General features: G+C 46.2%; 1 protein-coding gene across 1 annotated transcript; it reads left to right on the top strand.

The window, feature by feature from the left end:
- Positions 1 to 2,447: 2,447 nt before the first annotated feature.
- On the top strand, positions 2,448 to 11,504 carry LOC141993673 (protein FAM162B-like). The gene is made up of 4 exons (XM_074963212.1): positions 2,448 to 2,619; positions 7,465 to 7,570; positions 10,223 to 10,331; positions 11,397 to 11,504. Exons 1-4 carry the CDS (start codon positions 2,448 to 2,450, stop codon positions 11,502 to 11,504), a joined length of 495 nt encoding a protein of 164 aa, XP_074819313.1.
- The last annotated feature ends 5,085 nt before the right edge of the window (positions 11,505 to 16,589 follow it).

Below are 16,589 nucleotides of genomic sequence, written 5' to 3'. Positions count from 1 at the left end.
ACATTAGAGCCTCATACGTATAAACAGAGTAAATAACACAGCACTCTAAATAGGAAATTTATTTTGCATTTTCATTTCATGAACCATTAGAGAGAATATTGTGCAAAAACCAGAAGGGGAAACATCAAGCTGATAAAATGACAGTGTTCATGCTTCATTCTGTGTCTATAACATTTTAATAGGGATGATATTATTAAACACATTCAGGACCACCCAGACTTTGTTTAGGTTACAGCTATGGTCCAGTGATCACTTCCATTCAAGGACCAATATTACAAAATGCTATACTGTAGCCAGACTAATTTTAACTGTCACATACTCTTCTTACTTTGCTGACTACAAAATATTGCAAGTTTGGTTCTGCTCTGAAATGTTACTGTGCAAAACGGGCACTTTCTCCTTCGATTGCCTCCTTCTCTGTGGTTAAACTCTTAGCTGTTTGGGAACACAAATAAGTTTTTGATGATGTCCTCCTCTTTGCTCTGCAGCTCCAGCACAGCTAAGAGAGAGTGCATAATATGAATAGGATCATTTTCCAAGTTCTCATTTACAGGGAGGTTAGTCAGTGACATCAGAGCCAGGGCTGGGTGGAAATTTTCTGATGGAATGTTGTTCTGCTGAAAATGCTGATTTGTCAAAACAGAAAAGTTCTGCGGGAATGTCCCATTTTGACAAAATTCCAAAAGCAAGCAGGCAGGTTTCCAGTTGGAACTTGCTTGCCAGGCAGGTTTTGAAATCTGCCTGGTTTCCTGTCCACTTGCCCACTTGATTCTTTGACAGCCTGGCAGCCCTGGCTCCTAGGAAGCTCCAGGAGCCTTGGAAACGTTGCTCAAAGATCACAACGGTGACTTTTTCAAAACAAAATTTTGTAAAATGTTTGTAACAAAACCCAGAACCAAGTGAAAATTGCTTACTTTTAGTTGTTGTGGCAGATGCCAGCTTGGTTTCAGGAGCCCTGAGACTCATGACCCTGGGCCAAGTTTCAGACACAACTGTCTGAAGTTGCAGCTTCTGGTGGAAACCATCTTAAATTGAGTGGCTCTGAGTGGCTTCTACTTGAAACCAGGCATAACACAAAGGTGTCAGATGAATTTTGCTTTGTATTTGGGGATTTATCACAAGATGCACAGCGACTAATTCAGGAGGCAAGAACTCCTAAGAACTGAAACTGCCAGCTGCCTAGTCCTCTTCCCTTCTCTTCTCTTCTCTTCTCTTCAGACTGCCCTCATCACCAAAAGGTTGGCATGCAATCAATCCGCTTGCAAATTTGAGATTTTTAATCATTTCTTTTTGATGTACATGAGGTAAATTAGTTAATGGATGGCCAATAACAACAAAGAGCTGAGTCCTGTGACATCTCCTGAAATCCAGGGCCAGTAATATATCTTGATGAAGGCTAAGATATTGTCACGGAGGTTATGGAAGTTGGTGCAGGGAGCGGGGGGACCCCACAGCTCCAAGCCGCTGCCGTGGGGAGCCCTGCAGCTTCCAGTCCCTGCGGGAGGGGGCAGACCCCACAGCTCCAAACTGCTGTCCGTGGCAGGGAGGGGCCCTGCGTTTTCAGCCACCCTGGGTGGGGGGCAAACCCTGGAGCCCCAGCAGCGGTGGGCGCTGGACCTTCCTCCTTCCCCATTTTGTCATAGTTATTTTTAATAAAAGTCAGAGACAGGTCACGGGCTTCTGTGCACTTTTGGTTATTTCCGATGACCTGCCCGTGACTTTTACTAAAAATAATCATGACAAAATCTTAGCTTTAATCATGATAAGTTCTCTCTCCACCAGCCTATACTTACTCTTATTCAGTAACAAAGGAAGTGTCTCCTTAAAGACTCATGTTTAAATCAATTGGTTTTCAAGATAAAATGTGTGTGATTGTTAAGGTCTCTCGTAGGCTTAACCTGAAATGACAATTAACAGCTACATAACTTCCCTTTGGGAAAAGCATCTTTTACAGCGCTCCTTCTATTAACACAAACTGAGATTTCATTTCTTGATCGATACAGTCGTTACAGAATTTGTTGTTGCTGGTCATGGGGGTATAAGAGAGATGCAAAATCTTTACAATCATTGGCAGCTCCTTGGAGCTACAGAGCCTGAGACGTACAGTTCTCGGTGGCTTAAACGGGAATTGGGTTAGGCCCATTGTACGTAGGCAGGAGCAGTTAGGGTTATTGCCCTTGTGATTTTAAAGGTGTGTCTTTGAGCAAACACGAGCAGTAGATCTATTGCTCAAGTCATTGTGACTCAGCGAAGCTGGTAAGTGGTGTAACTATACGATACCGTCAGCAGACATACAGCAATTTAACCTTCGAACACCTTGCAAGTTTATTTTGATTTGCTGTGTGCTGGCCAGAACATCAGGTCTACAGGAGTAAATGGCTACTACTGAGTTGTCTATTCACTGAAGCACGAGAGAGAGAAGTGGACATTTCAGCACTGGACACACAATGTTGGGGCGGCTATTGAAAAGTAAGCCTCTTGTCACAGGTATTTTGAGAACAACCGATTTCTGGAGGTGTCCATGTACCAAGGATGCTCAGATATTGTTACAGACAAGAAGATCGCTTTGTAACAAAGCGGAGGCCACAAAGAAGGTTATTTCTCAAACAGCTATTCCAGGTGGGTAGAAATGTTTTGTTCTGTGTTTCACATAATTTACAGTAAAATGGCTAGTGACTGACCCGTTTCTCTATCCCCTAGCTAAGCTGAGGAGATTCTGTATGTTCTTTGTGGGTACCACAAAGTCTCTGAGACAGAGTCTCTGGCAGCCCCACCTTTTACAGTGTACATGGACAATTTCTTAATTTCCATTTAAAAATAGTCTTGCTTCCATCAAAGCAAATGTTCCCAGTTCATGGAAGTAAACTAGTTAAATTAAAAAACAAACCAGCCAGGAAATAGATGTATCTATTCATGCCCTAGTAATGAAGTCCTAGAAGAGAAGCTATTCATATTATTGTAGACAGTCGGCCAAGGCTGGTGGAGCTGCTATTAGACTCAGGCCTTGCAAAGTAAATTGTCACCTTAAGTTTACAAATATACCCTGATAGCAGCTCTCAGATACCCAGGGTTCGTCCTGTAGCATCCAGGTAGGTCTCAACCCAGCCTCTGGCAGCGGGGTCTCTCCCCCAGCTCTTCCAGCAGTGGGAGCGTTAGAAATTGGGAGAACTGTGGCCTCGGTGCAGGAAGGGTTCGGGTCAGGCAGCGCCGAGGTTCTGTGTCCCTGAGGGCTCCTGCAGGCACCAAGTGAAGGTAATGTTTTCAGGCACAGAACGATGGCTAGGCAGGAAGCGGACTGCATTACACTCCCTGGGCTAGAGAGACCCGGAGTGGGGATTTATCTTGAGAGAGGGCAGTTCGTGCTGGCACAGCCTTCCCATGGGGAGAGGTGGCTTGGAGGGTGGGGTAGCTGCTTGGCACTCCATATGAGCCCTGCTGAGCAGCTTCTCCAGCAGCCATGATACCCGATACCTTGCAGCAGGTGCTCAGCCACCTCCACCCCTACCAGTGTCACCCCTGGCTGCCGAGGTCTCCTTTCCTAACCTGCACTGCCAGCTTTCAGCAGCCTGGCCTTGGGGAGGGGGAGTGGGAGGGAGAGTGGTCTGGCTGCCTGTCTGAACGGGGGCTGGCCCTGACAAAATTCCCCTGGAGCTTCAGCAGCCAAGAGTCGGGGTGCAGGGGGGAGGCTAGTAGTCACTGGGGATCTCCAGCTGACTCCCTGGGGATGGCTGATTGCCTGGGCTTCCAGCCCTCCCTGCCTTGCAATGGGCTGTCATCCTGCCCCAGCCTGCTGGTTTACAAGCCTGCTCTGCTGGCACTGACTCACCATGCTAAGAAAGCCAGCAGTGTGTCCCGCACCTCTGAACCACACCTCTCCCCAGGGCTGGGACAGTAAAAGCACCCTGCCCCCCGGGCCCTTCACTGTGTGAGAAAGGGGGGCAGGGTTTATACTCTGAATTTTTCAGCCACTCTCAAAACTGGGGTGAAAGAAAGGCCTTGGTCAGAACAATGTGGTGTTATTTACCCAGGTAAACTCAGCAGGGAATGATGCTCTTTATCTTCTGTCTCCTAAGTCTGTATGTAGCTTCAGAGTGCGTTTCATCCAGGGAGAGCAGCAGTAATTGTGACCATTAGCAACGTGGGGAGCTCAAGGGGAGCTGGCCACATCAGCTGCACCCCGTCCTCCCCTACCCCCACACAGAGCATTATGGGCTTCTAATGCCACTGTTTATTTTCAAACTCAAGCAGCATAGTCTCGGCTCAGGGGGGTTGATTTTCTGCTGCCTTGTGCCTCAAGTTGTCATCTACAGCTCCACGCGGCCAGAGCAGATTCCTCGGCTCACTTCTAACTGTGCGGGATAGAAGGCCGTGGAAAACCAGGTGCTCTGGGATCCGGCTGGCCATTTCTTGTTATTCTTTCACAGCGGGCTTACTTCAACTGGCCTCATTTCAGAGCCAATGTTGGGAACGCATTTCCAGGCTGGGGCACAGAACTTACTTTGTAGTGACACATGTTGTGAGAGAATACCAATAGGCTCCCCCGGATAATCTCGTGTGGTGCAATGCATCCTAATGGTTGTGCCTGTCGCTAGCTCTCATGAAAGCATGTTGTCAGCCTCCTAATAGACAGTTTCTTAACACAACCTCCCTCCTCATTCTCTTTGTGGAATGGTGACATTGTCAAGGAATTAACACAGCGGACAGTTTGCTAAACCTCACTATTTTGAGCATTTAAAAACAAGACGAAACAGGAGACAGGGTTCCTGGTCAACAAGACTCTCTTCAGCAAAACATCCCACTCCGCTCTCAGAGTCAGAGCGTCTGCCTGGGGGAGAGGAAAAGACCTTTGAGGAAGGCAGGCATGGGTCCAGGACATTCTCAAGTTCTGGCCCAGAGCAGAAAGATTCAGCGGGAACCAGAGCACGTGGGGAAAGGGGGCAGAGATATCATAAAGCCCTTGTGCTCAGTGTAAAGAGATATTGGGGAGAGTATGGGAGGCTCTGCAGTGACTGGGTGTGCCCCATGGTGGTCCCAGTCTCGGGGGGGTAGAAGGAGCATGGGTGTGCTGGACTGGAGAATCCTGGGAAGGGTTGGGGAGGAGGCCAATGTTGGCAGTGGCCCTGGGGCAAACAGAAAACAGGGAGGGTTGAGTTTGGGGCAGCTGGTTCAGGGGCATGGCAGTGGAAAAGCACAGACTCTTCCATGGCAGCAGGGCGGTGCTTTGAAGTGGTGCGATTATACCCCTGGCACAGAGGAAGAATGGGCAGACCTTTTGTGGACTTTTTGTTTGGTGTTTGTTAACCTTGGAAAGGGAGAATTTTTTGCTGGTTTGGCCCAAGCGCAAAACTGATCTGGTCACACCAGCAAAGAGGGGAAACTGCAGCAGTGGCCATGCCTGGTGATGGAGGAGTGCGACTCTGTCAGCGCGGGGCAGGCCTGAAGTTTGTTCGGTTCCGGCTCGGTACCAGAGCAGCCTCTCCTGCAGCTGCACATTGCTGTACTGGATGCTGCAGCTAACACAGATACAATCAAATACAAAGAAATGAGGAGGAGGAATTGAGCTGTGTTTTTGACTTCTGAACACTGAACTGGAAGGGGGTGGGGGGGAAACATCTCCTTGTAAAACTCTTGCTTGACCTGTGTGCGGTAATGCTGAAAAGTGGCTATAGTTTCAGACCAGCAATTTATTTTGGGGCTTTCTTTCTACAAACATAAATAATGTACAGTCTGTTTTTGCTGCAAAGCTTTTCCTGGGAGCCGTGTGTGGTGTTGATTTCAGTGAAGGGAATTACTGGGGTGGGCGAGACACTTGCCATTTACATCTGGGATCAAAGTACAGATCAAGCCGTTCACCGCGGTGGGGAGAATGTCACTCTGACCTTGTGGTACGTTTTCTGTGATGCTGCCCTCAAAGAGAGAAAGAACCTTTGTTACCTCGCCATTCATCCGAGGGCTCCAAGCAAAATCAGCCCACAGCGGCCAGGCTGCAGTTAACAACAAGGCACTTGGAGCCAGTCCTTGGCTGTGTCCACACTAGACTCTTATCCTCCCCCACCCCCACCCCCCCGCAGCACCATTTTTAATAGAACATCTCAAAATTATTTCTTTGAAACATTTTTTTATGGAAAAGGCTCATAAATGGAATGGAAATTCCCTCCCACCAAAGAAAAAGTTAATTTCCTTCCAACATTTTTTAAATTAAAGATTTTTCATTTCATTTATGGGCTTGATGCAGGAATGACGTCCCTTCTGGCCTTAAAAATCTGTGGGTGAAATCCTGGCCCATTGCAATCAATAGGAATCTTGCCATTGACTTCAGTGAGGACAGGGTTTCATCCTATGTATCTACGTTTTGCCCCCGAATTGGAAAAATCCATAAAATTCATGAAATGAAATCTTCTTACTTCTTGTAGTGTTGTCGTGAACATTGCAGCATTGCAGCTTGCTTGGCAGAGTGCCCATCCAGAAAGTAGACCGGCCACTGGTATTTTAACCATTGCTGGCAATGGTTAGACTACACAATGACTGAAAAACCCCTTTCATCGTTGCTAGCACCAGCTGAATTGCAATGGGGGACAACTACAAAAGAAAATGTCTAGGCAGGGCCCTTGAGTTGAGTGGCTAAATCTCATTGATCTTAATTGAGGGTGGGTTTGCCCTTAATGACAGGTGTCCTCGAGCACGTGAAGCCCTTCTCTAAACTTTCAGCCCAAGGCTCTTTTTCTTTAAATGCAGCTTTTTACTTAGAATCATAGAATCATAGAATATCAGGGTTGGAAGGGACCCCAGAAGGTCATCTAGTCCAACCCCCTGCTCGAAGCAGGACCAATTCCCAGTTAAATCATCCCAGCCAGGGCTTTGTCAAGCCTGACCTTAAAAACCTCTAAGGAAGGAGATTCTACCACCTCCCTAGGTAACGCATTCCAGTGTTTCACCACCCTCTTAGTGAAAAAGTTTTTCCTAATATCCAATCTAAACCTCCCCCATTGCAACTTGAGACCATTACTCCTCGTTCTGTCATCTGCTACCATTGAGAACAGTCTAGAGCCATCCTCTTTGGAACCCCCTTTCAGGTAGTTGAAAGCAGCTATCAAATCCCCCCTCATTCTTCTCTTCTGCAGACTAAACAATCCCAGCTCCCTCAGCCTCTCTTCATAAGTCATGTGCTCTAGACCCCTAATCATTTTTGTTGCCCTTCGCTGGACTCTCTCCAATTTATCCACATCCTTCTTGTAGTGTGGGGCCCAAAACTGGACACAGTACTCCAGATGAGGCCTCACCAGTGTCGAATAGAGGGGAACGATCACATCCCTCGATCTGCTCGCTATGCCCCTACTTATACATCCCAAAATGCCATTGGCCTTCTTGGCAACAAGGGCACACTGTTGACTCAGCAACAAGGGCACACTGTTGACTTCCACTCTTAACCTAGCTGATGACTTTCTTTGGTACTATCTTTTACAGGCCGTGGCACATTCAGAAATGACAGGAGACCTACAGCATTTGATAAAAAGATATTATTATGGGCAGGACGGTTTAAAAAAGAGGAGGATATTCCAATTCTAGTATCGTAAGTAGACCTGTTTTCTTATGTTGTCAAAATCTCCACCACTGGGCATGTGTAGAACGGCCAGTTCAAACCTTCCCGTGCGTGGCCAGTCGCCAGCACTACGCTTACACAGTGAGCGTTCTTTTTTCTAATGGTACGACAGGACGACGTGACTGTGAATGAAGTGTGTGGGCGCACTGCTGTCTCGGTACAAAAACAATACAAACCCATCTTGAAGCAGTCGCTTTTTTTGCCAGCTCTGTAAAGTGAACTGGGTTAAATTGCTCTGGAGATTAGGAATTTCAGAAGAGGAAAGAAATCATTTTTGACACAAATTGCTGGGTAGCTCACAAATCACTGAGCTGCCTAATGTCCATTTCAGGGTACGTGCTTTAACCACTGTTCTGAACCGGGAACATCCATAGCTTTAGCAAACAACATCTGAAGTGAGTTTCCATCAGGCCAGTTTATATTTTCATTTCCCTATTTAGATCTTTTTTTGAAAAAGAACATCTGTTCAGCGTGTAGAGACATTAATGCCACCTGGTTTTTAACATTAGTGTGTTTATGTGGTGGTGGTGGGCTTCTTTACCGGGTCCTCAACACAGGCTTTCCCCATACAGATGTAATTAAAGCCACTCTTTTGCTACAGTTTCATGAGTGATTGGCTTAAGTTGTCATGCTAAAATGTCTATTGCAAGAAATAACAGTCAAAGAAGTGCCCTCAGTCATCTGCAGAGCCCAGTAGAAACATCTCAGCAATGACTATGAACAGTTAACATGTCTCTGGGAAGACTGCATCCACCATCTACAGCCTCAAGGACCATTTCAAGCAGTTCCCTGGTGTTAGGAGGAAGGTGTTTGGGAAAACTGCCAAGGTGCAGGGCTGTGATGTCTGAGCTATAAGGACACCTCACTTAGTTGAGGACCCTAAGTAACAGAACTGCTGGGATCAAGCTTATTCCTTGAATAGTCCCAATAATTTTAACATGGGCATGGGTTTGCATAAAAATGCCAATGCCTGCAGCAAGAAAACCCAGCATTTACAGACTGCTTGTTTGCCACCTGCCCACAAGCACACATCTTTCTTTGTGCCCATAAGTGCAGCACCGGTGGTATGTTTTCCCGCTCATGATGTGTGGAAGGATTTGCAATACAGTTAGTTGTTGCCTAAGATCATGTTTGACCTGCTGTGAGATTTTGAAGCTCCGGGAAGTGACTAGTTCACTCCTCGTGATAGTGACCGTTGTGGACACTTAACACAATTGAACACCAGGAAAAGAAACATTAAACAAAGATGTCTTCAAAGTGGGTGTTCGAACATAAAATATTCCCCTGGGCTCTCTGCTGAAGGAGGGGAACGTGGGGGTTTCAACAAGTGGATTGACTCTAACGTGTATTTGATTTGGGGATGGGGTTAGTGCAGAATCTGCATCTTCCTGTGTCTCAGATCTGTTCCGTTTTCATATTTGTTTTCCATTCAAGGCCCTGGTCCTGCAAGCAAGCACAAATGGGCTTAACCGCGCTGTGGTAGGGGGTCTCATTGAGACCCATGGGACCGTTAAAGGTCTGCAGGTGTTTACAGGATGGCCCCTGAGGTGCTGGCGATCAGTCACCACTGGGGATGCCCAATATAAAACATGGATTATAAGGACACGGTCCAGATCAAGTCAAGGGCAGAGCGTAGCACACTGTCCCAGGAGCAGGGCAGGAATCAGACAGTGCCTCTGGGAATCACAATTTGCTTCCTGACTTTTCCTCTGCCCACCTGCCTGTGCAAGACGTGGCTTCTCTCCCCACACTGGCTCCCGTGGTGCAGGTGACCTGCACGGGGGAACGATGCTCACTTAGCCCTGCTGAGAATCTAGCCCTGGAGTCTGCTAGTAACAACGTTTGTTACTTGATGGTCACAGCTGCAGATGCGCTGGGCTTCATAAAATCCTCCCAGCTGGTGTGCTGCTGCCCCGTGCTTTAAGCCTTCAGCTGCTGCCCACTCGCTTCCATCCTCCTCGCAGCTGCTGGACGTGCTTTGGCTGACTTTTCTACGTTGAAAAGCGCCTCGTGCAGGAGCTTTTCTTGGAATGTGATAGGATGATAATGACAGACCCCAGGGGGAGTCGCCGTGAGAAGCAGCTGCAATGTGAAAGCTTCCATTAATCCTAGCCAAGACATGCGTTCCTGGCCCAGGCCAGAGCGCCATGTCGCCCCACCAAAGGCAGCATTAGCCGGCAGTACCATCATTCGTACATATCAACGGGGGTCAGACCCCCATCTAGTTTAAATCAGCACAGTCAGCTGAGGACGTGGCCCCCTGGATTTCAATCATGAAAAGGATTAAATTGCACTCCGAGCTCTGCCACTTGTCTGCTCTTCACTCCTGAATGGGTCAGGAAAAGGCAGAGGAGCAGCATTCATTCCCTGGTGGGCCCCCTTCAGATGTTTGCCTTATGCAGTGTTTGGCTAAACCCCTCAGGCAGCAGCGAGTTGACTGTTAACTTCTCGTTTAACAATCCATTAATATAAAGAAACCAGAAGACCTCTGACCAAAATAAACTGCCATTGGCAAGAATTGTGCAATTCTTTAAACAACTTTCCCCTCTTGCCCCCCCAAACCCTCTTGTTTTATTCCATGCTGTTGTCATATGACCAGATATCCGCTCTGCCCTTCTGCAGATCTGAGGTCATCAAAGCTGCTACGAACAGAGTGAGGATCAAAATTTGCTACATCACAATGGCCCTGACTCTGCTAGGCTGCTTGGTCATGATCATCTCAGGCAAGCAAGTAAGTATGTTTGTACTGACTGGTCAGCAACCGCACTGTTTGACCGGTGCAGATACACTTTTTTCCTAATAAATGCAAAGGTTTTTTGAGCAAATACACATTAAACACTATACGAGGGATGGTGAGTTACTTACCACATGTTTCTGGCTGTAGTATGGTATTGGTGGTGTGACTTATTGGACCATTATTCTTTCTGATTGACTTTGCAATAACCCATTGCAATGCAACTTTAAAAACCAGTTATTTCTTTGTGGCTCAGTATAGGTCCTCTCCAAAGAGAATGGACAATTCCTACTGACTTCAGTGGGCTTTGGCTCAGGCCTAAGTGAGACACTGTATCCATTTCTTTCAGGCCACTCAGCCCATTCTTTTCCCAGTGCTGTGGGCTCACACTCCCCACTGAGCAGACCACGCAAGCTCGGCTTGCCCTGGAGGAATTGTCATTTGCGGCGGCATCACTCAGCAGCTGCTTGTCGTTCATGCTGCCCTGCTGGTTGTGAGGTAGACCATCCAGCGCCGTGGTCTAATTACACACGCATCAGCTGCGTGCAGTGACCGTTCCTTGCTGGGCTGGTGTGACCCTTCTGATGAGTGACAGCACAGAAAAAACACAGCCTCCAGAAACGTCAGCTCAGCGTAGGTGGGAACAGGTGGCCTCCTGGCAGGGATGGGAAACCTTGATGTGGAAACTGGTGGCCTGAAGCCTATGAGTGAAATAAATTAAACAAACAGGGATGGGTGGATGGGCTTTGGAAGCAAACAAAAACAACTCCAGAGGGTCTCTGCTTCTGGGTCTTTCAGTGATGAAAGCCCCCCCCCCCCCCGACCCGGTTTGTCCTAGATGTTCACATGCCTTTGGAGCAAAGGCAATCTGCTTTCTCTGCTAATCAGAGGCTCCAAATGCTGACAATTAGGTGAAGCAAGGAAATCTATCTTCAATAACTTCTTTCACTGTAAAAAATCAAAAGAACACTGGGGTGCCAAAGTAAGAGAAGCAAACAAGTGGGATATTTATTGTTGGGGAAATTTTATTGTGCAAATGAGATTCACTGTTTATGTTCAAAGGCTGCGAGAAGAGACGACACGCTGCTGAGGATGAATGCTGAAAAGAAGGCCATGTGGCGGGCTGAAGCAGAGACAGAACTGGAGGCAGCTGCAATGAAAACTCAGTGATCAAGGCGGGATTGATTTTAGCAGCGATAAGTGATTTATACATGTGGCACACGCACCTCCGTTCCGCTAACTCTTTGGAGCTTCTTGTCACGGCAAAGATTTCCTACAGAAAACTGGTTACTCATGAAATTTGAAACCCTAGTGGAAATTCCAGCAGACTTGGTTAGAGGCCTTCTGCTGATCTCTGAGCTTTTGTATAGGCTTCAGTTGGCGAGTCAGAATCAATATATCGGCTTTTTTCCAAACTGACATTGGCCAGCTTGGAATCAGCTGAAAAAAAGGACAAGGGTGGTTCAGAGGGTTGGGTGCTAGCCTGGGACTCTTGAGATCCAGCTTCAGTTCCTTGCTTTACCACTGCCTCCTTGCGTGACCTTGATCAGTCACTTGCTCTTTATGCCTTAGTTCCCTATCTATAAAATGGAGGTAATAGCATTTGACTACCTCACAAGGATGTTGTGAGGGCAAACACAATAAAGATTGTGAGATGCTCAAATACTGTGCTAGTGCGAGGCCAGAAGCAGTCTTCTCACCCTGTGAGAATTGTTGAGGTTTCAAAAATTTTTCCCATCCCAGATCAGGATGAAAAGTTGAAATCTCAAAAGTTTTTGCAAACAAAAACAAACAAAACCCACAATATTTGGGGGGCAATCTAGGTATTTTTTATTTCAATTTTGCCTTTCCCCCCCTTTTTTATAAACCTTTTTTTAGTCTAAATTTACTAAAATTTTGAAATGAAAAGTCACTGTGACTCAAAACTCCCAATACTTTCTGGATAGAAGATGCTGAAATGGGACATTCTGACAATTTCAACTCTTCCTTCCAAAAAGTTTTTGAGTTGGGAGACTCATCAAAATCAACTGTGTTTTAGCACAAAAATGGTTCAGTGAAAAATTCCTCACCAGGTCTAACTGCACTAGTGGGAGCCATATACATTTCTTAGATAGAAAACTTCCTGGCATTTCTGCTGAAGGATACCATCATTCTAAATACAGAGCCAGGCACTCAGTCTTTGGAAGGACAAAAGCAGGTAGCACTAAATCAGAGCAATCCAAACGAACCATATTCTAGCAGCTTGCTTTAAGGGGGTGGTGGAAAGCTTGGTAAAAGTGACCTTCCAGAGCCTATCTGCTGGGGGGAATAATGGCTGAGCTGAATTTTAAAAATCACTTATGCACAAATCCTGTCTTCACCCTCACCCCTAAAAAACCCCTAAGTCTCCTCTCTGTGGGCATGCTTAGCTTTGATTGGCAGTAGAATGTGTGTACTTCCTTAGCAGCGGGGTGGGGAGCAGGCAAATCGTGGATCAGCCAAGCAGGGAGGTGTTCACGCTCCCTGTGGACCTGTTTTTCACGAGGGAGAATGTGGTGTAGCATCAAGCTGGTTTGGGTTGGTCCATGGGAGCAGCTGGGCCACAGTCAGTGGATGTAATATCAGGGAAATATCAGCTCAAAGGTGCTGGGCCAGAGAAGATGCATCTGCAATCAAGCAGCTCTGCTGGTGACCTTGGTGACTGGGTCCCTGTGCAATGATCTTTACCTCAGGATACCTGCCCTCATGTAGAGATGCACTGTCGTGGCAATGCGTTTTGCCTTTTTGCGTTGCACTGTGGTTTTCTTTTTAATTCAGGTCATTGCCTCACATGAAAGCTCCCAATCACTTGTTTAGTTCTGATTGTAGTCAGAATTAATTGTTAATATATTATTTGCTAAATTTGGATTTTCTGGTCACTGTAGTTCATTAATTTGTAATAAAGCAGCTGTCCAATTCCACCTAAAATGAAGGCATCTTCTCACAGCTGCACTGAAAGTGTCACCAAAGCCTCTTGGCTGATGTCTGACAGCTGGGAGACTATGCTAATGCAATATTGAAAGTTACATTTCCACAGAAGTGATTAAACTTTCAGACATAAAAATGCACTGGTTCGGATGTGTGGGGTAACGACCTCAAACACCTTGCATTATTCATGATCTTTTGGGCTTCAAGAGACTTGTACATTGCGTGAGGTGAACAAGGCTATTGACGGGGAAAAAAGTACATCTTATCTTATTCATAAAAAAATGCAACGGGTGTATAACATGGTGAATGCACTGTACTAAACTCATGCCTAATGTAACACCATCAATGTCAATAGACACATAACAGGGGCTCACAATCCAGGCAGCACCTGTAAAGAGATCCAGGCCCTAGAATGGGGTCCCACCAAACTCGCATGGTCCCCCTGGTACAAAGTGCTGTGCTGTGGAGTGGAGTGGTGGGGGGCAGGACCACCCAGAGCCACTGGGGTCTGGTAATTCCCAGCCCTGTAGGGAATCGGCCTGAAGCCGCATCAGCTTCTCTGTGTGTCTCCTCCATGCTGTGGCACCAAGGCCAGGGGCAGCAAGTGACGGACGCACCCTGGCAGTGCAGCTCCAGTGGAGCTGGGCTGTGCAGAAGCCAGGGATAGGGCTGGGCAGGAGCACCAGAGTCAGTGCTGAGGCACAGAGCTTTGGAGTAGGTGGTTCTGGCCCCCTGGGGATCTCGGTGCTTGAGGGGGGAGGGTCCCAGAGCTCAGGCTCCACTGTTAGCTCCGCAGTCTGAGCACCTCGAACCCGAGTCGCTGACCCGGGCCAGCCGCAGCTGTGTTGCGGGGCTTTTACCCCGTGCAGACATACCCCCCTCGTTACAGGAGACGTGTTCAGAGCTTCGGTGAAGGGAACTAGGCTGAGTTTTCATCACCCTGCAGAACCCCTTCAGCCTTTTTCTTGGGAATGGCGACTGGGGCTGGCCTAAGCGGATTTGGCTCGGTATACATTTGGCTATAGACAGGGACATTTGTGTGTCTCCATCTATCCTCACAGATGGGCTGGTTTGCTATGTGAAGCTGATTCTTTGTGTGTAAGCTGAAGGCTTGAATTCTGCTTAACACATTCACAGGAGGAGGAACATGCTGCCTTCCTACTGATGGCCAGATAATTGGCAAAGCCCCTGTTGGAACAAGGTGTGCGTCATGCTCAGACTTCTACCGCACGGGCCAATAGCACTAGTTGGCAGTTCAAACACCGTAACATTGATCAGAACTATAACTTTCCTGGTGCCTATTTTTCAACTGTTACGACTCCTAGCAGAAAAACAGAGGCAGTCTTAAATATACCTCTAAGAGCCAGCAAATGAATCAATTACTCCACCCACCGACAGCTCCTCATCTCTCTACCTGAGAAACAAAATAGCCGGGGGGTTCTTTGGTAAGAGATGGTATGAAATCCTCCCAAATAGATGAGGGCTCTGTATTACAAGTGTCAGTAAAGAAGAGACGAAGCCGTTAGGATTCCAATACCTCGCACCCACTTTTAATAATATCATTCTGGATGTTCAGCCCTGGTTGCTTTTGGGTACTCATCGATTATAAATAGAGCTGGGTGAAATTTTTCAGGCCAATTTGTGTGTGTGTGTGAGACCCATGCAGATTCAGCAACACACACATATTGTGACTTCATACCGGGGTGGCCAAAGCTGTTCATGTCGAGAAAAGCAAAACAAAAACAAAAATTCAGAAAAAGCCAAAAGCTTTTGTTTTGACATTTCCAAACAGAAATCGTCACTTGTTTGGGTTCAAAATGACTTTTCAATTAGAAATTTCCTTCAATTTAATTTTAAAAAAATCAAACATGTTAAATGCTCAAAAGTCAAAAATGAAACATTTTGTTTTAGGTTGAACAAAATGCTTTGTTCTATCTGAAAGTATTTTTTTCTTCAACTTCCAATTCACTGAACATTTTTTAAAAAATCATTTTTGGTTTGACCCAAAACAATTGTGTTTTCATTTTTTTGGAATTGCTAGTAAAAGCCAAAAAATCAATTATTTGTATAGCTCTAATTATAGTGAAATATACCTCTGCATAGTCATCTACAAGGTCTGTTTACAGGATGGTTAGTTTTTAATGTAAAACATTCTGCAAACAATCATGCTAACCTATGTCTGACTTGACCTCTACCCTTCACGAGAAATTGCTGGCCCAGTATAATGCAGTGTCCTTTGCAGAGTCATGGGAGTGTAGTAATTACAGATGCCACTAGAGGATGATATAGTGCTGACTGCTCAGATAATCTAGGATGAAAACTCTGCATATTTAAATTGGTTTCTTTCTGCGTTTGTCAAGTTCTTTGAAATCCCCTGATGAAAAGTCTCTAATTAATGCAGTATCCTGCACGTATAACAAGCAAACTCCTTCACATTTCAGGCTTTTCTGTCTATATTGTTTAAACGTTATCCTCTAACCCCCAGTCATTTTTAAAGGTGGTGTAGGAGTTGTTATTAGATAGGAGTTATTATTAGGTTTTTAAGCATTTACCATCTGTATCACCAGTCTCTCCCAGTGGAGAAGAGGAGGAGAAGGCTGGTCTTGTAGCTAAAGCAGAGGACTCTAGAGATCTTGGTTTTGTCACAGGCATTCTGTGGCAAGTCCCTTAACTTCGCTGTACCTAACCTGCTTAGGTCCCTTTAGGCAACTATGTACGTCTTTAAGCACCTAAATCCCTTTGTAAACCTGGCCCAAAGACATTCCATCCTCCTACAGATCCAAGATAAGTGAATTAATTAAGGAGCACTCTTTCATGCTATCTGGAGTAGCTCACGTCTGCGAGTGCCAACCCCAGACCAGACTCTCCAGAAGCAGGGCAGAGACCCCATACTGGCTGTGCGTTCTGTAATTACATTTCACCAACCCAGTAACAAATGTGAACTCCTACAGCACTACACCAGCCCTTACCATGGAGTCACAGACAGTCACTTTGGGTATTCCAGTCTATCTCACCACCCAGGCAAGCTGGACTTACTGATAGACGGTCACTTAGACCAAAGATCACAACAACATTCAGGTTACTTCCAGTCCCAAAGGACCAGTCACTTACCCCCGATCAATTTGTACCTTAGATTTCACACCAAAGACAACACTTGTAGCCAATCCTATAGTAAACTACCTACGGATTTATTAACTAAGAAAGAAATGAGAGAGTTATGACAAGGTTAAAGCAGGCAGGCATATATACACAAATGAGTTAGTCTGTGGTTCCAAAAGGTGACAGAGCTGTAGCAATCTGTCAGCTGTG

Source organism: Natator depressus, chromosome 9, assembly GCF_965152275.1.
Source record: "Natator depressus isolate rNatDep1 chromosome 9, rNatDep2.hap1, whole genome shotgun sequence".
Lineage (NCBI taxonomy): Eukaryota > Metazoa > Chordata > Testudines > Cheloniidae > Natator > Natator depressus.
This window is presented reverse-complemented; position numbering and strand designations above follow the sequence as displayed.